General features: G+C 42.3%; 6 protein-coding genes across 11 annotated transcripts in view; all 6 read right to left on the bottom strand.

Annotated features, from left to right (window-relative positions):
- Positions 1 to 6113, bottom strand: part of LOC133155255 (gastrula zinc finger protein XlCGF57.1-like) — a 13689-nt gene extending 7576 nt beyond the window's left edge. Inside the window, exon 1 of the mRNA XM_061280419.1 lies at positions 6026 to 6113. The gene's annotated coding sequence lies outside the window, so the exon portion shown is untranslated. The remainder of the gene's footprint in view (positions 1 to 6025) is intronic.
- LOC133155258 (gastrula zinc finger protein XlCGF57.1-like) overlaps positions 1 to 23134 on the bottom strand; it is a 25667-nt gene extending 2533 nt beyond the window's left edge. Inside the window, exons 1-2 of one of the 4 annotated variants that reach the window (XM_061280431.1) lie at positions 23016 to 23134; positions 23 to 135 (exon numbers count right to left, since the gene is read on the bottom strand). In XM_061280431.1, the coding sequence (XP_061136415.1) occupies positions 23 to 128 (106 nt within the window). In that variant the 5' untranslated portion in view covers positions 129 to 135; positions 23016 to 23134. Of the gene's footprint in view, positions 1 to 22; positions 136 to 552; positions 1307 to 6025; positions 6157 to 23015 lie in introns of those variants that run through there. The other 3 variants (XM_061280429.1, XM_061280428.1, XM_061280430.1) reach the window with 3 other exon arrangements.
- LOC133155257 (gastrula zinc finger protein XlCGF57.1-like) lies at positions 1880 to 6159 on the bottom strand. Of its 3 annotated transcripts, XM_061280426.1 has the most exons (4): positions 6026 to 6159; positions 4881 to 4993; positions 3150 to 4751; positions 1880 to 2981 (listed from the first exon to the last, which is right to left on the bottom strand). In XM_061280426.1, exons 2-4 carry the CDS (start codon positions 4984 to 4986, stop codon positions 2722 to 2724), a joined length of 1968 nt encoding a protein of 655 aa, XP_061136410.1. In that variant the 5' UTR covers positions 4987 to 4993; positions 6026 to 6159; the 3' UTR covers positions 1880 to 2721. The 3 variants fall into 3 exon arrangements, with proteins under 3 accessions (XP_061136410.1, XP_061136409.1, XP_061136411.1); XM_061280425.1 differs by having other exon boundaries at positions 1880 to 4751; XM_061280427.1 differs by lacking the exon at positions 4881 to 4993 and having other exon boundaries at positions 1880 to 4751; positions 6026 to 6158.
- Positions 6857 to 16944, bottom strand: LOC133155264 (gastrula zinc finger protein XlCGF57.1-like). The gene is made up of 3 exons (XM_061280441.1): positions 16825 to 16944; positions 9187 to 9296; positions 6857 to 9043 (listed from the first exon to the last, which is right to left on the bottom strand). The coding sequence occupies exons 2-3, from the start codon at positions 9287 to 9289 to the stop codon at positions 7392 to 7394; spliced, it is 1755 nt and encodes a 584-aa protein (XP_061136425.1). The 5' UTR covers positions 9290 to 9296; positions 16825 to 16944; the 3' UTR covers positions 6857 to 7391.
- Positions 12566 to 16958, bottom strand: LOC133155253 (oocyte zinc finger protein XlCOF6-like). The gene is made up of 3 exons (XM_061280416.1): positions 16825 to 16958; positions 15680 to 15792; positions 12566 to 15550 (listed from the first exon to the last, which is right to left on the bottom strand). The coding sequence occupies exons 2-3, from the start codon at positions 15783 to 15785 to the stop codon at positions 13266 to 13268; spliced, it is 2391 nt and encodes a 796-aa protein (XP_061136400.1). The 5' UTR covers positions 15786 to 15792; positions 16825 to 16958; the 3' UTR covers positions 12566 to 13265.
- Positions 17603 to 23150, bottom strand: LOC133155261 (gastrula zinc finger protein XlCGF57.1-like). Its single transcript, XM_061280438.1, has 3 exons — positions 23016 to 23150; positions 21728 to 21837; positions 17603 to 21588 (listed from the first exon to the last, which is right to left on the bottom strand). The coding sequence occupies exons 2-3, from the start codon at positions 21828 to 21830 to the stop codon at positions 19886 to 19888; spliced, it is 1806 nt and encodes a 601-aa protein (XP_061136422.1). The 5' UTR covers positions 21831 to 21837; positions 23016 to 23150; the 3' UTR covers positions 17603 to 19885.

The raw sequence follows: 23150 nt of genomic DNA, 5'->3' as shown, positions 1-23150 counted from the left end.
TAGAGACTAGACGTGTCCTGACCTGCTCTGCGCAACACAACATAAGGCTGCAGCCAAAGATGTTCCAGTCGTCGACAACTGCGGTCCTTTTCTTTCACGTACTTTGCTGCTGTGGTCGTTGCAGACATTTTCCCACTGCAATCACAAAACTGGTTCAACAATATTTGGCTAACAAAAGTGTCTTTTGGGCAGCGGCAAGCGAGCTATTTTTTGAAGTAATTGAAATATAGGTCATCCCGTATTTACGCAGTAGTATTTTGTGTTGTGCTAGATAAATTGGCAAGAAAATAAGCTTAGCAAAAGACCGGCGAGTCGCTCGCATTGTTCTACAACGCCTATGTACCTCGGAATTCCTAACAAAATGAAAATAGCAGGCACAAATCATGGTCAGGTTAGACAAACGTATCATTTTTCATGTTCATGTGTGTGTAAATCTTCTTATTTCATATAGAATCGATCTTTATTGTCATTGTCACATGTACAACGACATTTATATAAACATGACTGCTCAATCAGCACACAGAGTTGTGTAACCTTCCAATGCCTTCTTACCCGGAAGCTGGGGGTTGTTGTTGGGTCTGCTGGATTGCCACGTGTACTGACCGCCATTATACAACCCAAGATCTTAGCAATAAAGATAACTCCACATCTTTGTTTTTCTTTCTCAACGACGGCCATATCCAAAAACACGCAATAGTCGTCAACTTCGACTTGTTTTGTTTACAACGTGAATTTAAAGCGACCCAATACACACATAACCGCATTTCATGTAGATCGGACCTGTTTTAGCAAACGTGATTACGCGTTATCATCTGGTAGAGTGCATGATTCAAGAATTTTATTGGCCATTTTCGAGCGTGCCAAATTTGACTTTGGTACGAACGCATTGAGATTTTAAATCGGGAGCATGCCTCCCCGCAACCATCACTGCTAATCCTCCACTTTGACTATTTCCACAGAACAGTATTACTCTTGATCCGGGCAAGAACCAGCATGTGATGCTGGCGTATTTGAGAACCAACATTCGTCGAGGGTAATCACGCTAAATAGCATAAAGTTAGCACTGTGCTAGCTACCACGCTAATGAAAGCGACCCGCACTTCTGTACAGCAACTACAAATAACGTTGCATATGATCACTTAGGTGGATCGTCGCAACTTGCCTCTTTCGTCGTTGAGGTTGTCGTGTAACTAATGTTACTGATCCACCACCTACGTTGCGTGTTTATCGGATGCAGCCGAATGGAAGGCGACGCGCTTCTGTTTAAGGATTTCAACCACGCGCGGTTTTGTTGGAGTCGCTTTACTTCCTGTTACGTAATGATGATGTCATTTGAGTGAGCTCCCGGCCGCCCTCTAGCGGAAGACACTGGGACGTTTTTATGTTGTTGACCAGCAAAGTTGGAGGCGAATTCCACTCACGTAATTGGCTGTACTTTGCAAATATATGTCCCACTCGTACCTGCATAGATGATTTGTAAATTGTCACCCTGAATGCAAGAGTTTTAGGAGATATTTTTATTGCACTGCCGTTGCCAAGAAAAGCTAAAGAGAAGCAAATGCACGAGATAAATATTAAGTATTAAATGTTCGAAATGTTTAATGAAAGGGCTGATGTTTCAAATGAGGATTTCAAGAGTATTGTAGACATAATAGTGATAAATTAGATTCATATAACGCCCCTGCTCCTTTAAAATGCACCTTTTGGTAAATATATATCGTTTCTACCGCTAATAGTGGCACTTGTCCTGGTCCTTGTCTGTTATTTATCCTTTTTAAAATGTGGCACTTGTAGTCTTGCATTTCAACAAGTACATTTCCCCGCTGTGGCATAAATAAAGTTCTATCATCATCAAAGGACAGAAGATTAATAGTCTTAATTAGTCAAAGTCAGCTTTATTGTCAATCTCTCCACATGTCACAACACACAAAGAGACCGAAATTACGTTTTTCTCTATCCCACGGTGACGAGACACATAACACGATAGACATACAAGTACGCGACACAATATAAAAACAAGAAGGCAAAAATGCAAACAATCAATAGTAAGAGTGATCCTATCATTTAAAAATAATTTCATACAAATACAATTAGGGTGAGACATCAATACTGTGAAGTAAACAACTCTTTAATGAAATGTCTTAATACATCGAGTACATTTTAACAAGTCATTAGTAAGGTAAAGTAACAAAAAAGACTGTTGAAGAAAAATGGGGGATATCCAACACTATTTCATCTTTTTTATCCACATCATCATCGGTTTAAAGCCTGCTTTCCAGGCATGAACATGAAAAGCTGAACAAAACTAAATCCTGAACCGACACCAAGCAACTTGCCCTAAATATGAACACACAACTAAAAACAAAATAAACTTCAGGTATCATGAAAAATACAAAACTAGTATCATCCCGAGGCCGGTTCACTTTATTTTCAAATTCATAGGTAAAACTAAAATGAATTGAACTTAAAGGAAAGGAGTTCAGCATCTCAATCAAAAGGTGCATACTAGAATAGAACGATCACTGATGCATTAACTCATAAAGTCTGCTCAGATAGAAGGTGAGAACTTCATGGATCATTGCTCATCTCTCCAAAACACTCGGAATTCTTAATAAAGACTCTTTGGCAACTGACTGGGCAGGCAAAAAGTTTCTCTCCAGTGTGGGCTCCTGCGTGCCTGATTAAGTTTAACACTGAGAGACTGTTTGGCCGAACTGAGCATTAAAAAGCTTTCTCGCCAGTGTGGATTCTTGTATGACTGTTTAAGTTTCCCTTTATAGAGAATTGTTGGCCACAAACTGAGCATGAAAAAGGTTTCTCGCCAGTGTGGATTCTTGTATGACTGTCTAAGTTTCCCTTTATAGAGAATTGTTGGCCACAAACTGAGCATGAAAAAGGTTTCTCGCCAGTGTGGATTCTTGTGTGTATATTTAAACTTTGCCTACAGGAGAACTTTTGGCCACAAACTGAGCATGAAAAAGGTTTCTCGCCAGTGTGGGTTCTTGTGTGCATATTTAAATGCCCCCTCTGAGAGAACCTTTGGCCACAAACTGAGCATGAAAAAGGTTTCTCGCCAGTGTGGATTCTTGTGTGCATATTTAAACTTCCCCACCGAGAGAACCTTTGGCCACAAACTGAGCATGAAAAAGGTTTCTCACCAGTGTGGATTCTTGTGTGCGTGTTTAAATTTACCCTATGAGAGAATTTCTGGCCACAAACTGAGCATGAAAAAGGTTTCTCGCCAGTGTGGGTTCTTGTGTGCATATTTAAATTTCGCCTCCGAGAGAACCTTTGGCCACAAACTGAGCATGAAAAAGGTTTCTCATCAGTGTGGATTCTTGTGTGCCTATTTAAACTTCCTCTCCGAGAGAATTTCTGGCCACAAACTGAGCATGAAAAAGGTTTCTCGCCAGTGTGGATTCTTGTATGAATTTTTAAACCTCCCCCCTGAGAGAACTTTTGCCCACAAACTGAGCATGAAAAAGGTTTCTCGCCAGTGTGGATTCTTGTATGAATTTTTAAACCTCCCCCCTGAGAGAACTTTTGCCCACAAACTGAGCATGAAAAAGGTTTCTCGCCAGTGTGGATTCTTGTGTGCGTATTTAAATGCCCCCCCGTGTGGAATTTTTGGCCACAGAGTGAGCATGAAAAAGGTTTCTCGCCAGTGTGGATTCTTGTGTGCATATTTAAAGTTCCCCTCTGAGAGAATTTTTGGCCACAAACTGAGCATGAAAAAGGTTTCTCGCCAGTGTGGATTCTTGTGTGCATATTTAAACTTTGCCTACAGGAGAACTTTTGGCCACAAACTGAGCATGAAAAAGGTTTCTCGCCAGTGTGGGTTAATGTGTGCGTGTTTAAACTTCCCTTCTGAGAGAACTTTTGGCCACAAACTGAGCATGAAAAAGGTTTCTCGCCAGTGTGGGTTCTTGTGTGGATATTTAAATGTTCCCTCTGAGAGAATTTCTGGCCACAAACTGAGCATGAAAAAGGTTTCTCGCCAGTGTGGATTCTTGTGTGCGTATTTAAACTTCCCCTCTGAGAGAATTTTTGGCCACAAACTGAGCATGAAAAAGGTTTCTCGCCAGTGTGGATTCTTGTGTGCATATTTAAAGTTCCCCTCCGAGAGAACCTTTGGCCACAATCTGAGCATGAAAAAGGTTTCTCGCCACTGTGGGTTAATGTGTGCGTATTTAAATGTCTCCTCTGAGAGAACTTTTGGCCACAATCTGAACAGGAAAAGTTTTTCTTTCTTGTGTGCATTCTCATGTGTTGTTTCAAACTACTGCTATGAGCAAAACAAATTCCACAGTGAGAACATTGCCTGTGTTTGTTTTGAGAGTCATCATCATCAGCAGGAACATGTGACGACACGTCATCACTATCTGATGGTGGAGCTGCTTGTGATTCCCCACAGTGGTCTCCATCACCTTCTCTGGTCATATGTGGACTTGAGCTACAGCTTGGAGGCTCCGCCCCTTTGCTCACCTCACGTTGAGCCTCATCTAAACGCTTCACAAGTACACCAGTCAATGGCATCTCGCAGGTATCTTCCTCCTCCTTTTTGATGTCGCAGGAGTCCTCTCCGTCCTCTTTCTGACAAGGCCGCTCCGGCTCTTCCTCCTCTTTTATAGTGCAAAGAAACTTCTGCTCCATTTGTTCATTGAAATGGTGGACCTCCTTGCCCACATCTTCGTCTTTAATGCGTGTGCGGTCCGGCTCCTCCTGCTTAGGACGAATAGCTTCACTGATGTCTGCAAAACAGGACAAACACATTAACAATGAAAGTTACAGTTGAAGAGAAACTGGCAAAAAACGATACAGGGGCTTTTTCAATCGGCATATCACACATGATTCCGATAGAATTCATAATAGAAACGGACCTGCTCTGCGCAACACAACATAAGGCTGCAGCCAAAGATGTTCCAGTCGTCGACGACTGCGGTCCTTTTCTTTCACGTACTTTGCTGCTGTGGTCCTTGCAGACATTTTCCCACTGCAATCACAAAACGGCTTCAATGACGTTTGGCTAACAAAAGTGTCTTTAGGACAGCGGCAAGCGAGCTATTTGTTGAAGTAATTGAAATATAGGTTATCCCGTATTTACGCAATAGTATTTTGTGTTGTGCTAGACAGTTTGGCAAGAAAATAAACTTAGCAAAAGACCAGTGAGTCGCTCGCATTGTTCTACAACGCCTATGTACCTCGGAATTCCTAACAAAATGAAAATAGCACGGGCGAATCATGGTCAGGTTGGACAAACGTATCATTTTTCATGTTCATGTGTGTGTCAATCTTCTTATTTCATATAGAATCGATCTTTATTGTCATTGTGACATGTACAACGACATTTATATAAACATGACTGCTTAATCAGCACACAGAGCTGTGTAACCTTCCAATACAGATAGATAGATACCAAATGGTCAGGTGACCACACCAAGTAGTCAGAGATTTGCCTTATAAGGACATCCTTTGCTTTCTCGCCTTTTCAGGACAGTAAAAAACTTGGAAGGTGGAGGTTGTTGTTTGGTCTGCTGAATTGCCACGTGTACTGACCGCCATTAAACAACCCAATAAATCTTTGTTTCTCTTTCTCAACGACGGACATGTCGAACAACACGCAATAGGCGTCAACTTCGACTTGTTTTGTTTACAACGTGAACTTAAAGCGACCCAATACACAAAAGTAGAGTGCATGATTCAAGAATTTTATTGGCCATTTTCGAGCGTGCCAAATTTGCCAAAGGCATTGAGATTGAAAATCGGGAGCATGCCTGCCTGCAACCATCACTGCTAATCCTCGACTTTGAGTATTTCCACAGAACAGTATTACTCTTGATCCGGGCAAGAACCAGCATGTGATGATGGCTCATTTGAGATCCAACATTCGTCGAGGGTAATCAAGTTAAATAGCATAAAGTTAGCACTGTGCTAGCTACCACGCTAATGAAAGCGACTCGCACTTCTGTACAGCAACTACAAATAACGTTGCATATGATCACTTAGGTGAATCGTCGCAACTTACCTCTTTCGTCGTTACGGTTGTCGTGTAACTAATGTTACTGATCCACCACATACGTTGCGTGTTTATCGGATGCAGCCGAATGGAAGGCGACGCGCTTCTGTTTGAGGATTTCAACCACGCACGGTTTACTTCCTGTTACGTAATGATGATGTCATTTGAGTGAGCTCCCGGCCGCCCTCTAGCGGAAGACACTGGGACGTTTTTATGTTGTTGACCAAGCAAAGTTGGAGGCGAATTCCACTCACGTAATTGGCTGTACTTTGCAAATATATGTCCCACTCGTACCTGCATAGATGATTTGTAAATTGTCACGCTGAATGCAATAGTTTTAGGAAAATGTTTTTATTGCACTGCCGTTGCCAAGAAAAGCTAAAGAGAAGCAAATGCACGAGATTGGCCAAAGTACGTTCTTCAAAAAGGATTTGAATGTCTTCAAAATAATTCAAATGATCTAGCACAGTCAAATATAAATATTAAGTATTAAATGTTCGAAATGTTCTATGAAAGGGCTGATGTTTCAAATAAGGATTTCAAGAGTATTGTAGACATAATAGTGATAAATTAGATTCATATAACGCCCCTGCTCCTTTAAAATGCACCTTTTGGTAAAATATATTTCGTTTCTACCGCTAATAGTGGCACTTGTCTTGGTCCTTGTCTGTTATTTATCCTTTTTAAAATGTGGCACTTGTAGTCTTGCATTTCAACAAGTACAATTCCCCGCTGTGGGATAAATAAAGTTCTATCATCATCATCATCACATGACAGAAGATTAATAGTCCTAATTAGGATCCTATAATTTAAAAATAATTTCATACAAATACAATTAGGTTGGGACGTCGATACTGTGAGGTAAACAACTCTTGAATGAAATGTCTTAATACATCTCGAGTACATTTTAACATGTTATTAGTAAGGTAAAGTAACAAAAAAGACTGTTGAAGAAAAATGGGGGATATCCAACACTATTTCACTTTTCTTATCCACATCATCATCGGTTTAAAGACCGCTTTCCAGGCATGAACATGAAAAGCTGAAGAAAACAAAATCCTGAACCAACACTAATAAGAACCAAGCAACTTGCCCTAAATATGAACACACAACTAAAAACAAAATAAACTTCAGCATCTCAATCAAAAGGTGCATACTAGAATAGAACTATCATTGATGCATAAACTCATAAAGTCTGCTCAAATAGAAGGTGAGAACTTCATGGATTGCTGCTCATCTCCCAAAATTCTCAATCAACTTTTTGGCAACTCCAGTGTGGGCTCCTGTGTGCCTGATTAAGCTTACCCTGAGAGACTGTTTGGCCGAACTGAGCATCAAAAAGGTTCCTCGCCAGTGTGGATCCTTGTGTGCATATTTAAAGGTCCCCTCTGAGAGAATTTTTGGCCACAAACTGAACATGAAAAGATTTCTCGCCAGTGTGGGTTAATATGTGCGTGTTTAAATGTCCCCTCTGAGAGAACTTTTGGCCACAAACTGAGCATGAAAAAGGTTTCTCACCAGTGTGGATTCTTGTGTGCGTGTTTAAACTTACCCTATGAGAGAATTTCTGGCCACAAACTGAGCATGAAAAAGGTTTCTCGCCAGTGTGGATTCTTGTGTGTATATTTAAACTTTGCCTACAGGAGAACTTTTGGCCACAAACTGAGCATGAAAAAGGTTTCTCACCAGTGTGAATTCTTGTGTGCATATTTAAACTTTGCCTACAGGAGAACTTTTGGCCACAAACTGAGCATGAAAAAGGTTTCTCGCCAGTGTGGGTTAATGTGTGTGAATTTAAATTGCTCCTGTGAGAGAATTTTTGGCCACAAACTGAGCATGAAAAAGGTTTCTCACCAGTGTGGATTCTTGTGTGCGTATTTAAACTTACCCTATGAGAGAATTTCCGGCCACAAACTGAGCATGAAAAAGGTTTCCCGGCAGTGTGGGTTAATGTGTGCGTGTTTAAACGTCCCCTCTGAGAGAACTTTTGGCCACAAACTGAGCATGAAAAAGGTTTCTCACCAGTGTGGATTCTTGTGTGCGTATTTAAACTTCCCCTATGAGAGAATTTCTGGCCACAAACTGAGCATGAAAAAGGTTTCTCGCCAGTGTGGATTCTTGTGTGCTTTTTTAAATTTCCCCTCTGAGAGAACATTTGGCCACAAACTGAGCATGAAAAAGGTTTCTCGCCAGTGTGGGTTAATGTGTGTGAATTTAAGTGTTCCCTCTGAGAGAACTTTTGGCCACAAACTGAGCATGAAAAAGGTTTCTCGCCAGTATGGATTCTTGCGTGCCTATTTAAACTTCCCCTCCGAGAGAACTTTTGGGCACAAACTGAGCATGAAAAAGGTTTCTCGCCAGTGTGGGTTAATGTGTGCCTGTTTAAATGTCCCCTCTTAGAGAACGTTTGGCCACAAACTGAGCATGAAAAAGGTTTCTCGCCAGTGTGGGTTAATGTGTGCGTATTTAAATGTCTCCTCTGAGAGAACTTTTTTCCACAATCTGAACAGGAAAAGTTTTTCTTTCTTGTGTGCATTCTCATGTGTTGTTTCAAACTACTGCTATGAGCAAAACAAATTCCACAGTGAGAACATTGCTTGTGTTTGTTTTGAGAGTCATCATCATCAGCAGAAACATGTGACGACACGTCATCACTATCTGATGGTGGAGCTGCTCGTGATGCCCCACAGTGGTCTCCATCACCTTCTCTGGTCATATGTGGACTTGAGCTGCAGCTTGGAGGCTCCGCCCCTTTGCTCACCTCACGTTGAGCCTCATCTAAATGCTTCACAAGTACACCAGTCAATGGCATCTCGCAGGTATCTTCCTCCTCCTTTTTGATGTCGCAGGAGTCCTCTCCGTCCTCTTTCTGACAAGGCCGCTCCGGCTCTTCCTCCTCTTTAATAGTGCAAAGAAACTTCTGCTCCATTTGTTCATTGAAGTGGTGGACCTCCTTGCCCACATCTTCGTCTTTAATGCGTGTGCGGTCCGGCTCCTCCTGCTTAGGACGAATAGCTTCACTGATGTCTGCAAAACAGGACAAACACATATTAACAATGAAAGTTACAGTTGAAGAGAAATTGGCAAAAAAACGATACAGGGGCTTTTTCAATCGGCATATCACACATGATTCCGATAGAGTTCATAATAGAGACTAGACATGTGCTAACCTGCTCTGCGCAACACAACGTAAGGCTGCAGCTGAAGATGTTCCAGTCGTCGACGACTGCGGTCCTTTTCCTTCACGTACTTTGCTGTGGTCCTTGCAGACATTTTCCCACTGCAATCACAAAACTGGTTCAACGATATTTGGCTAACAAAAGTGTCTTTTGGACAGAGGCAAGCGAGCTATTTGTTGAAGTAATTGAAATATAGGTTATCCTGTATTTACGCAATAGTATTTTGTGTTCTGCTAGACCAGGGGTGGGCAAACTACGGCCCGCGGGCCACATCCGGCCCACGGGACCGTTTAATCCGGCCCGCCAACCCTGAACAAATTGTATTATTAAACTTTTTTTTTTGGGTCATTTTGCCTGCAATGACTGCGTTTTCCCAGTAGATGGCGAAGCGCTCGCCTGCGCATTTACTACCGGAAGCCGTGTCAGAAAGCTCGGTGCACACTCACAAGTGCGTGTACGTACTCAGTAGTACGGACTTGGCGCACTCTCGCTCTATTCGTATCAGTCCCGAATTTAGACGACAGCATTCTTATAATTCGCGCGCTGAGCTTTCAGATGCAGTTTTGCGCTAAAGCCACCCACAAACCTTCCCCTGGAATCCTTCCATTAAAATGAGTGGCCCAAAAAAAAGAAGTTTGTGCCGAATGTTAAAAAAAGAGTGGCCAATTTGGCTCGACGTACGCGACGTGACATTCAGCCACATCAACCCGTCACAGATCAAGGTAAACGGACCAACACCTCGGATCTCGCTTAAGAATTGCCACAACAAATTTTACTCCAGACTATGACGCACTAGCAAAAAAGGGAGACCAACAACACTGTTCCCACTGAAAATGAACGGGAGGCTCTCAAGTTTATTGTAAAAAAATGCATTTTGAATATGATTTGTACACATAGCAGGGATTGAAACTAGCGACCATTCTCATTTTCAAACAATGCAGGATGCTCAAGGACATTGATGCACCACTTATTTGCGACTAATCTTAACCTGTAAAGTTCTTAAGGCTTACTTTAAGGAGGTGTTTCCCGTTTCCTCACCTCTGTTACCAGGTGTTTGCGAGTTAAAACTCTGCTCTGATTTTCAGATACCCCTCACCGTGTTGCTGTTTTGATTACTTTATTTGGATGTATGCTTTCACCGATTCTTCAAGATGATATATTTGGTCAGAATGTTTGCCGTTTGATGTGATCTCATAAGATAAACCTCTTTCATTAATCTGACCTGCAGGCACTGAAGTGATGGCGATTGTTATTCATAATAACAGTGTCGTATTTTATGAGAATCACTGATAGCAGTTTTTTAGTGAATTATTATTTTTTTAATGCTGTTAATAAATGCATTTGTTTTAAAAAAAACTTGTTTGGAATATCCATGCTTTACTACCTACTAAAGGCCAAGATCTTTTATGCGATGACCTTTACAGGTCGCTTATATGACTTCACACAACGCCTACGTCCATCTGCTCCTGGTCCGGCCCAAATTTAGAACCCAGTTCGGCCCCCGAGTCAAAAAGTTTGCCCACCCCTGTGCTAGACAGTTTGGCGAGAAAATAAACTTAGCAAAAGACCAGTGAGTCGCTTGGATTGTTCTACAACGCCTATGTAGCTAGGAATTCCTAACAAAATGAAAATAGCAGGGGCGAATCATGGTCAGGTTAGACAAACGTGTATCATTTTCCATGTTCATATGCGTGTTACTGATCCGTTTATCTTGACTTTGACAGATCTTGACAGACCGTGAGAACTTATTAGCTGCATATACAGGCATGAGAGGTGGTTAATAAGACTTAAGAAACTTATAACTATAACAGTCAACGGCTTAGAGAAACTGGCCTTTTATAGCGGAGATCTAGCTGGTGGTCCGTCACTAAAACGGGTCCGAGTGAAACGACACAGAAAAATGTTCCGCCTCATTGATAGGCATGAACAAAAATACTTCAGGCTGAAATACTGCCTCAGATGCAGTTACATATAGAATTGATCTTTATTGTCATTGTCACACGTACAACGACATTTATATAAACATGACTGCTCAATCAGCACACAGGGTTGTGTAACCTTCCAATACAGATAGATACCAAATGGTCAGGTGACCAAACCAAGTAGTCAGAGATTTGCCTTATAAGGACATCCTTTTGCTTTCTCGCCTTTTCCGGACAGTAAAAAACTTGGAAGGTGGAGGTTGTTGTTTGGTCTGCTGAATTGCCACGTGTACTGACCGCCATTAAACAACTCAATAAATCTTTGTTTCTCTTTCTCAACGACGGACATCTCGAACATCACGCAATAGGCGTCAACTTCGACTTGTTTTGTTTACAACGTGAACTTAAAGCGACCCAATACACAAAAGTAGAGTGCTTGATTCAAGAATTTTATTGCCCATGTTCGAGCGTGCCAAATTTGACTTTGGTACGAAGGCATTGAGACTGAAAATCGTGAGCATGCCTGCCTGCAACCATCACTGCTAATCCTCGACTTTGACTATTTCCACAGTACAGTATTACTCTTGGTTCGGGCAAGAACCAGCATGTGATGATGGCTCATTTGAGAGCCAACATTCGTCGAGGATAATCAAGCTAAATAGCATAAAGTTAGCACTGTGCTAGCTACCACGCTAATGAAAGCGACCCGCACTTCTATACAGCAACCAAGCAGTACTACAAATAACGTTGCATATGATCACTTAGGTGAATCGTCGCAACTTACCTCTTTCGTCGTTACGGTTGTCGTGTAACTAATGTTACTGATCCACCACATACGTTGCGTGTTAATCGGATGCAGCCGAATGGAAGGCGACGCGCTTCTGCCACCACGCGCGGTTTTGTTGTAGTCGCTTTACTTCCTGTTACGTAACGATGATGTCATTTGAGTGAGCTCCCGGCCGCCCTCTAGCGGAAGACACTGGGACGTTTTTATGTTGTTGACCAGCAAAGTTGGAGGCGAGTTACACTCACGTATTTGGCTGTACTTTGCAAATATATGTCCCATTCGTACCTGCATAGATGATTTGTAAATTGTCACGCTGAATGCAATAGTTTTAGGAAAATGTTTTTATTGCACTGCCGTTGCCAAGAAAAGCTAAATAGAAGCAAATGCACGAGATAAATATTAAGTATTAAATGTTCGAAATGTTCTATGAAAGGGCTGATGTTTCAAATGAGGATTTCAAGAGTATTGTAGACATAATAGTGATAAATTAGATTCATATAACGCCCCTGCTCCTTTAAAATGCACCTTTTGGTAAATATATATCGTTTCTACCGCTAAATAAAGTTCTATCATCATCAAAGGACAGAAGATTAATAGTCCTAATTAGGATCCTATAATTTAAAAATGATTTCATACAAATACAATTAGGTTGAGACATCAATACTGTGAGGTAAAACACTCTTTAATGAAATGTCTTAATACATCTCGAGTACATTTTAACATGTTATTAGTAAGGTAAAGTAACAAAAAAGACTGTTGAAGAAAAATGGGGGATATCCAACACTATTTCACTTTTCTTATCCACATCATCATCGGTTTAAAGTCCGCTTTCCAGGCATGAACATGAAAAGCTGAAGAAAACAAAATCCTGAACCAACACTAATAAGAACCAAGCAACTTGCCCTAAATATGAACACACAACTAAAAACAAAACAAACTTCAAGTATCATGAAATACAAAACTATTATCATCCCGAGGCCGGTTAATTTTATTTTCAAATTCATAGGTAAAACTAAAATGAATTGAACTTAAAGGAGTTCAGCATCTCAATCAAAAGGTGCATACTAGAATAGAACGATCACTGATGCATTAACTCATAAAGTCTGCTCAAATAGAAGGTGAGAACTCCATGGATCATTGCTCATCTCTCCAAAACACTCAGAATTCTTAATAAAGACTCTTTGGCAACTGACTGGGCAGGCAAAAAGTTTCTCTCCAGTGTGGGCTCCTGCGTGCCTGATTAAGTTTAACACTGAGAGACTGTTTGGCCGAACTGAGCATTAAAAAGCTTTCTCGCCAGTGTGGATTCTTGTATGACTGTTTAAGTTTCCCTTTATAGAGAATTGTTGGCCACAAACTGATCACAAAAAAGGTTTCTCGGCAGTGTGGATTCTTGTGTGCGTGTTTAAATTTCCCCTCTGAGAGAACATTTGGCCACAAACTGAGCATGAAAAAGGTTTCTCGCCAGTGTGGATTCTTGTATGACTGTCTAAGTTTCCCTTTATAGAGAATTGTTGGCCACAAACTGAGCATGAAAAAGGTTTCTCACCAGTGTGGATTCTTGTGTGTATATTTAAACTTTGCCTACAGGAGAACTTTCGGCCACAAACTGAGCATGAAAAAGGTTTCTCACCAGTGTGGATTCTTGTGTGCCTGTTTAAATTTACCCTATGAGAGAATTTCTGGCCACAAACTGAGCATGAAAAAGGTTTCTCGCCAGTGTGGGTTCTTGTGTGCATATTTAAATTTCGCCTCCGAGAGAACCTTTGGCCACAAACTGAGCATGAAAAAGGTTTCTCATCAGTGTGGATTCTTGTGTGCCTATTTAAACTTCCTCTCCGAGAGAATTTCTGGCCACAAACTGAGCATGAAAAAGGTTTCTCGCCAGTGTGGATTCTTGTATGAATTTTTAAACCTCCCCCCTGAGAGAACTTTTGCCCACAAACTGAGCATGAAAAAGGTTTCTCGCCAGTGTGGATTCTTGTGTGCGTATTTAAATGCCCCCCCGTGTGGAATTTTTGGCCACAGAGTGAGCATGTAAAAGGTTTCTCGCCAGTGTGGATTCTTGTGTGCATATTTAAAGTTCCCCTCTGAGAGAATTTTTGGCCACAAACTGAGCATGAAAAAGGTTTCTCGCCAGTGTGGATTCTTGTGTGCATATTTAAACTTCCCCTGTGAGAGAACTTTTGGCCACAAACTGAGCATGAAAAAGGTTTCTCGCCAGTGTGGGTTAATGTGTGCGTGTTTAAACTTCCCTTCTGAGAGAACTTTTGGCCACAAACTGAGCATGAAAAAGGTTTCTCGCCAGTGTGGGTTCTTGTGTGGATATTTAAATGTTCCCTCTGAGAGAATTTCTGGCCACAAACTGAGCATGAAAAAGGTTTCTCGCCAGTGTGGATTCTTGTGTGCGTATTTAAACTTCCCCTTTGAGAGAACTTTTGGCCACAAACCGAGCATGAAAAAGGTTTCTCGCCAGTGTGGATTCTTGTGTGCGTATTTAAACGTCCCCTTTGAGAGAATATTTGCCCACAAACTGAGCATGAAAAAGGTTGCTCGCCAGTGTGGATTCTTGTGTGCATATTTAAAGTTCCCCTCTGAGAGAATTTTTGGCCACAAACTGAGCATGAAAAAGGTTTCTCGCCAGTGTGGATTCTTGTGTGCATATTTAAAGTTCCCCTCCGAGAGAACTTTTGGCCACAAACTGAGCATGAAAAAGGTTTCTCGCCAGTGTGGATTCTTGTGTGCGTATTTAAACTTCCCCGCTGAGAGAACTTTTGCCCACAAACTGAGCATGAAAAAGGTTTCTCGCCAGTGTGGGTTAATGTGTGCGTGTTTAAATATCCCCTCTGAGAGAACTTTTGGCCACAAACTGAGCATGAAAAAGGTTTCTCGCCAGTGTGGATTCTTGTGTGCATATTTAAATGTCCCCTCTGAGAGAATATTTGGCCACAAACTGAGCATGGGAAAGGTTTTTCACCAGTGTGGATTCTTGTGTGCCTGTTTAAAAAAACCCTCGTGAGGAATTTTTGGCCACAAACTGAGCATGAAAAAGGTTTCTCGCCACTGTGGGTTCTTGTGTGCGTATTTAAATGTCCCCTCTGAGAGAAATTTTTGCCAGAATCTGAACAGGAAAAGTTTGTCTTTCTTGTGTGCATTCTCATGTGTTGTTTCAAACTACTGCTATGAGCAAAACAAATTCCACAGTGAGAACATTGCCTGTGTTTGTTTTGAGAGTCATCATCATCAGCAGGAACATGTGACGACACGTCATCACTATCTGATGGTGGAGCTGCTTGTGATTCCCCACAGTGGTCTCCATCACCTTCTCTGGTCATATGTGGACTTGAGCTACAGCTTGGAGGCTCCGCCCCTTTGCTCACCTCACGTTGAGCCTCATCTAAACGCTTCACAAGTACACCAGTCAATGGCATCTCGCAGGTATCTTCCTCCTCCTTTTTGATGTCGCAGGAGTCCTCTCCGTCCTCTTTCTGACAAGGCCGCTCCGGCTCTTCATCTTTTTTTTTAGTGCAAAGAAACTTCTGCTCCATTTGTTCATTGAAGTGGTGGACCTCCTTGCCCACATCTTCGTCTTTAATGCGTGTGCGGTCCGGCTCCTCCTGCTTAGGACGAATAGCTTCACTGATGTCTGCAAAACAGGACAAACACATTAACAATGAAAGTTACAGTTGAAGAGAAACTGGCAAAAAACGATACAGGGGCTTTTTCAATCGGCATATCACACATGATTCCGATAGAATTCATAATAGAAACGGACCTGCTCTGCGCAACACAACATAAGGCTGCAGCCAAAGATGTTCCAGTCGTCGACGACAGCGGTCCTTTTCTTTCACGTACTTTGCTGCTGTGGTCCTTGCAGACATTTTCCCACTGCAATCACAAAACGGCTTCAATGACGTTTGGCTAACAAAAGTGTCTTTAGGACAGCGGCAAGCGAGCTATTTGTTGAAGTAATCGAAATATAGGTTATCCCGTATTTACGCAATAGTGTTCTGTGTTGTGCTAGACAGTTTGGCAAGAAAATAAACTTAGCAAAAGACCAGTGAGTCGCTCGCATTGTTCTACAACGCCTATGTACCTCGGAATTCCTAACAAAATGAAAATAGCAGGGGCGAATCATGGTCAGGTTAGACAAACGTATCATTTTTCATGTTCATGTGTGTGTCAATCTTCTTATTTCATATAGAATCGATCTTTATTGTCATTGTGACATGTACAACGACATTTATATAAACATGACTGCTCAATCAGCACACAGGGTTGTGTAACCTTCCAATACAGATAGATAGATACCAAATGGTCAGGTGACCACACCAAGTAGTCAGAGATTTGCCTTATAAGGACATCCTTTGCTTTCTCGCCTTTTCCGGACAGTAAAAAACTTGGAAGGTGGAGGTTGTTGTTTGGTCTGCTGAATTGCCACGTGTACTGACCGCCATTAAACAACCCAATAAATCTTTGTTTCTCTTTCTCAACGACGGACATGTCGAACAACACGCAATAGGCGTCAACTTCGACTTGTTTTGTTTACAACGTGAACTTAAAGCGACCCAATACACAAAAGTAGAGTGCATGATTCAAGAATTTTATTGGCCATTTTCGAGCGTGCCAAATTTGCCAAAGGCATTGAGATTGAAAATCGGGAGCATGCCTGCCTGCAACCATCACTGCTAATCCTCGACTTTGAGTATTTCCACAGAACAGTATTACTCTTGATCCGGGCAAGAACCAGCATGTGATGATGGCTCATTTGAGATCCAACATTCGTCGAGGGTAATCAAGTTAAATAGCATAAAGTTAGCACTGTGCTAGCTACCACGCTAATGAAAGCGACTCGCACTTCTGTACAGCAACTACAAATAACGTTGCATATGATCACTTAGGTGAATCGTCGCAACTTACCTCTTTCGTCGTTACGGTTGTCGTGTAACTAATGTTACTGATCCACCACATACGTTGCGTGTTTATCGGATGCAGCCGAATGGAAGGCGACGCGCTTCTGTTTGAGGATTTCAACCACGCACGGTTTACTTCCTGTTACGTAATGATGATGTCATTTGAGTGAGCTCCCGGCCGCCCTCTAGCGGAAGACACTGGGACGTTTTTATGTTGTTGACCAAGCAAAGTTGGAGGCGAATTCCACTCACGTAATTGGCTGTACTTTGCAAATATATGTCCCACTCGTACCTGCATAGATGATTTGTAAATTGTCACGCTGAATGCAATAGTTTTAGGAAAATGTTTTTATTGCACTGCCGTTGCCAAGAAAAGCTAAAGAGAAGCAAATGCACGAGATTGGCCAAAGTACGTTCTTCAAAAAGGATTTGAATGTCTTCAAAATAATTCAAATGATCTAGCACAGTCAAATATAAATATTAAGTATTAAATGTTCGAAATGTTCTATGAAAGGGCTGATGTTTCAAATGAGGATTTCAAGAGTATTGTAGACATAATAGTGATAAATTAGATTCATATAACGCCCCTGCTCCTTTAAAATGCACCTTTTGGTAAATCTATTTCGTTTCTACCGCTAATAGTGGCACTTGTCTTGGTCCTTGTCTGTTATTTATCCTTTTAAAAATGTGGCACTTGTAGTCTTTCATTTCAACAAGTACATTTCCCCGCTGTGGCATAAATAAAGTTCTATCATCATCAAAGGACAGAAGATTAATAGTCTTAATTAGTCAAAGTCATCTTTATTGTCAATCTCTCCACATGTCACAACACACAAAGAGACCGAAATGACGTTTTTCTCTATCCCACGGTGACGAGACACATAACACGATAGACATACAAGTACGCGACACAATATAAAAACAAGAAGGCAACAATTCAAACAATCAATAGTAAGAGTGATCCTATCATTTAAAAATAATTTCATACAAATACAATTAGGGTGAGACATCAATACTGTGAAGTAAACAACTCTTTAATGAAATGTCTTAATACATCGAGTACATTTTAACAAGTTATTAGTAAGGTAAAGTAACAAAAAAGACTGTAAGAAACCCGGTCTCGACCCCAACTCCCCCAACAACTACAGGCCCATCTCCAACCTCCCCTTCCTCTCTAAAATTCTCGAACGTGCAGTTGCCTCCCAAATTAAATCCCACCTTCACCACAACAACCTATACGAAACGTTCCAACCCGGCTTCCGCTCACTCCACAGCACAGAAACTGCCCTCCTCAAGGTCACCAACGACATCCTCCTCTCCGCCGACTCTGGTTCCCTCTCCATCCTCCTCGACCTCAGTGCTGCCTTCGACACCATCAACCACTCCATCCTCCTATCACGCCTCCACTCCTCCCTTGGCTTATCCGGCACTGCCCTCTCCTGGATGAAATCCTACCTCTCTGACCGTCAGCAATTCATTTCAATCAACAACTGCACCTCCTCCACTGCCCCAGTCACCCACGGTGTCCCCCAGGGCTCAGCACTTGGCCCCTTACTCTTCACCATCTACCTCCTACCCCTCGGTCAGATCCTCCGCCACCACGGCCTTCAATTTCACTGCTATGCTGACGACACACAACTATACCTTTCCACCACGACCATCACCGCAGCCACCCACTCCACCCTCACCACCTGCCTCACAGACATAAAAACCTGGATGCAAAATAACTTTCTAAAACTCAACTGCAAAAAATCTGAAATAATCGTCATTGGCCCCGACTCCCTCACTCGCTCCACTCAGGACTTTTCACTAAACATCGACGGCTCCCTTGTCACTACCTCCACCCACATCCGCAATCTAGGTGTCATTTTCGACCCTACCCTCTCATTCCTCCCCCACGTAAACCACATCACCAAAACTGCATTCTTCCACCTCAGAAACATTGCCCGTATCCGGCCCTCCCTCACATCCTCTGCTGCCGAAACCCTCATCCACGCCTTCATCTCATCCCGACTAGACTACTGCAACAGCATCCTCTACGGCATCACCTCCTAAACCCTCAACAAACTGCAATATGTCCAGAACTCCGCTGCCCGCCTGCTCACCGGAACCCGCTCCAGAGAGCACATCACACCTGTCCTTCATGACCTCCACTGGCTGCCTGTCAAACATAGAATCACCTTTAAAATACTCCTCACTACCTACAAGGCACTCCATAACCTGGCTCCACCCTACCTCTCTGACCTCCTCCAGCCACACGTCCCATCCCGTTCCCTCAGGTCGAGTGATGCCGGCCTCCTTGAGGTCCCCAAGACCAGGCGCCGAACCTGGGGCGACAGGGCCTTCTCCGTGGCTGCCCCCTCTCTCTGGAACGCTCTCCCCAGGCACATCAGAGATGCCCCCTCCCTCCCTACCTTCAAAACCACCCTAAAAACCCACCTCTTCACATTAGCCTTTCCTAACTGACCCTGCCCTTGGTGTTTCTTTGTTCTTCTTATTTTCTTTTTTTTTTTCTTTCTTTTCTTAGTTTTCTTTCCCAATAAAGTTGTTCTTTATCCTCCCTCCTCCCCCCCCCCCCACACACACACATGTAAAGCGACTTTGGGTATCTAGAAAAGCGCTATATAAATCCCAGTTATTATTATTATTATTATTATTGTTGAAGAAAAATGGGAGATATCCAACACTATTTCATTTTTCTTATCCACATCATCGGTTTAAAGTCCGCTTTGCAGGCATGAACATGAAAAGCTGAACAAAACAAAATCCTGAACCAACACTAATAAGAACCAAGCAACTTGCCCTAAATATGAACACACAACTAAAAACAAAATAAACTTCAGCATCTCAATCAAAAGGTGCATACTAGAATAGAACTATCATTGATGCATAAACTCATAAAGTCTGCTCAAATAGAAGGTGAGAACTTCATGGATTGTTGCTCATCTCCCAAAATTCTCAATCAACTTTTTGGCAACTGACTGAGCAAGCAACAAGTTTCTCTCCAGTGTGGGCTCCTGTGTGCCTGATTAAGCTTACCCTGAGAGACTGTTTGGCCGAACTGAGCATTAAAAAGGTTCGTCGCCAGTGTGGATTCTTGCATGCTTTTTTAAGTGATGCTTATGACTGAATGTTCGGCCACAAACTGAGCATGAAAAAGGTTTCTCGCCAGTGTGGGTCAATGTGTGCGTCTTGAAATGGTCCCTCCGAGAGAACTTTTGGCCACAAACTGAGCATGAAAAAGGTTTCTCGCCAGTGTGGATTCTTGTGTGCGTATTTAAATGTCCCCTCTGAGAGAACTTTTGGCCACAAACTGAGCATGAAAAAGGTTTCTCGCCAGTGTGGGTTAATGTGTGTGAATTTAAATGTCCCCTCCGAGAGAATTTTTGGCCACAAACTGAGCATGAAAAAGGTTTCTCGCCAGTGTGGATTCTTGTGTGTATATTTAAATTTTGCCTAGAGGAGAACTTTTGGCCACAAACTGAGCATGAAAAAGGTTTCTCGCCAGTGTGGGTTAATATGTGCGTGTTTAAATATCCCCTCTGAGAGAATTTCTGGCCACAAACTGAGCATGAAAAAGGTTTCTCGCCAGTGTGGATTCTTGTGTGCTTTTTTAAACTTCCCCTCTCAGAGAATTTCTGGCCACAAACTGAGCATGAAAAAGGTTTCTCGCCAGTGTGGGTTAATGTGTGTGAATTTAAATGTTCCCTCTGAGAGAACTTTTGGCCACAAACTGAGCATGAAAAAGGTTTCTCGCCAGTGTGGATTCTTGTGTGCTTTTTTAAATTTCCCCTCTGAGAGAACATTTGGCCACAAACTGAGCATGAAAAAGGTTTCTCGCCACTGTGGGTTAATGTGTGTAAATTTAATTGTTCCCTCCGAGAGAACTTTTGGCCACAAACTGAGCATGAAAAAGGTTTCTCGCCAGTGTGGATTCTTGTGTGCTTTTTTAAACTTCCCCTCTCAGAGAATTTTTGGCCACAAACTGAGCATGAAAAAGGTTTCTCGCCAGTGTGGGTTAATGTGTGCGTGTTTAAATTTCCTTTCCGAGAGAACTTTTGGCCACAAACCGAGCATGAAAAAGGTTTCTCGCCAGTGTGGATTCTTGTGTGCGTATTTAAACTTCCCCTTTGAGAGAATATTTGCCCACAAACTGAGCATGAAAAAGGTTTCTCGCCAGTGTGGGTTCTTGTGTGCCTATTTAAATGTCCCCTCTGAGAGAACTTTTTGCCACAATCTGAACAGGAAAAGTTTTTCTTTCTTGTGTGCATTCTCATGTGTTGTTTCAAACTACTGCTATGAGCAATACAAATTCCACAGTGAGAACATTGCTTGTGTTTGTTTTGAGAGTCGTCATCATCATCAGCAGCAGCAGGAACATGTGACAACACGTCATCACTATCTGATGGTGGAGCTGCTCGTGATTCCCCACAGTGGTCTCCATCACCTTCTCTGGTCATATGTGGACTTGAGCTGCAGTTTGGAGGCTCCGCCCCTTTGCTCACCTCACGTTGAGCCTCATCTAAACGCTTCACAAGTACACCAGTCAATTGCATCTCGCAGGTATCTTCCTCCTCCTTTTTGATGTCGCAGGAGTCCTCTCCGTCCTCTTTCTGACAAGGCCGCTCCGGCTCTTCCTCCTCTTTTATAGTGCAAAGAAACTTCTGCTCCATTTGTTCATTGAAGTGGTGGACCTCCTTGCCCACATCTTCCTCTTTAATGCGAGTGCGGTCCGGCTCCTCCTGCTTAGCACGAATAGCTTCACTGATGTCTGCAAAACAGGACAAACACATTAACAATGAAAGTTACAGTTGGAGAAACTGGCAAAAAAACAATACAGGGGCTTTTTCAATCGGCATATCACACACGATTTTGATAGAGTTCATAATAGAGACTAGACGTGTGCTCACCTGCTCTGCGCAACACAACATAAGGCTGCAGCCAAAGATGTTCCAGTCGTCGACAACAGCGGTCCTTTTCCTTCACGTACTTTGCTGTGGTCCCTGCAGACATCTTCCCACTGCAATCACAGCACTGGTTCAACGATATTTGGCTAACAAAAGTGTCTTTAGGACAGCGGCAAGCGAGCTATTTGTTGAAGTAATTGAAATATAGGTTATCCCGTATTTACGCAATAGTATTTTGTGTTCTGCTAGACAGTTTGGCAAGAAAATAAACTTAGCAAAAGACCAGTGAGTCGCTTGGATTGTTCTACAACGCCTATGTAGCTAGGAATTCCTAACAAAATGAAAATAGCAGGGGCGAATCATGGTCAGGTTAGACAAACGTGTATCATTTTCCATGTTCATATGCGTGTATATCTTCTTATTTCATATAGTGTAACTCCCCCTCGTATATAAAAGACAGCTTCGAGTTCTTTTGTTACTGATCCGTTTATCTTGACTTTGACAGATCTTGACAGACCGTGAGAACTTATTGGCTGCATATACAGGCTTGAGAGGTGGTTAATAAGACTTAAGAAACTTATAACTATAACAGTCAACGGCTTAGAGAAACTGGCCTTTTATAGCGGAGATCTACCTGAAGGCTGAAATACTGCCTCAGATGCAGTTACATATAGAATTGATCTTTATTGTCATTGTCACATGTACAACGACATTTATATAAACATGACTGCTCAATCAGCACACAGAGTTGTGTAACCTTCCAATACAGATAGATACCAAATGGTCAGGCGACCGCCATTACACAACCCAAGATCTTGCCAATAAATCTTTGTTTTTCCTTCTCAACGACGGACATCTCAAACATCACGCAATAGGCGTCAACTTCGACTTGTTTTGTTTATAACGTGAACTTAAAGCGACCCAATACACAAAAGTAGAGTGCATGATTCAAGCATTTTATTGGCCATGTTCGAGCGTGCCAAATTTGACTCCGGTACGAAGGCATTGAGATTGAAAATCGGGAGCGTGCCTGCCTGCAACCATCACTGCTAATCCTCGACTTTGACTATTTCCACAGTACAGTAGTACTCTTGGTCCAGGCAAGAACCAGCATGTGATGATGGCTCATTTGAGAACCAACATTCGTCGAGGGTAATCAAGCTAAATAGCGTAAAGTTAGCACTGTGCTAGCTACCACGCTAATGAAAGCGACCCGCACTTCTATACAGCAACCAAGCAGTACTACAAATAACGTTGCATATGATCACTTAGGTGGATCGTCGCAACTTACCTCTTTCGTCGTTGCAGTTGTCGTGTAACTAATGTTACTGAGCCACCACATACGTTGCGTGTTTATCGGATGCAGCCGAATGGAAGGCGACGCGCTTCTGTTTGAGGATTTCAACCACGCACGGTTTACTTCCTG

This window comes from Syngnathus typhle, linkage group LG6 (assembly GCF_033458585.1).
Source record: "Syngnathus typhle isolate RoL2023-S1 ecotype Sweden linkage group LG6, RoL_Styp_1.0, whole genome shotgun sequence".
Taxonomy (NCBI): Eukaryota; Metazoa; Chordata; class Actinopteri; order Syngnathiformes; family Syngnathidae; genus Syngnathus; species Syngnathus typhle.
The sequence above is the reverse complement of the archived record's forward strand: the minus strand, read 5'-3'. Positions and strand labels throughout refer to the sequence as shown.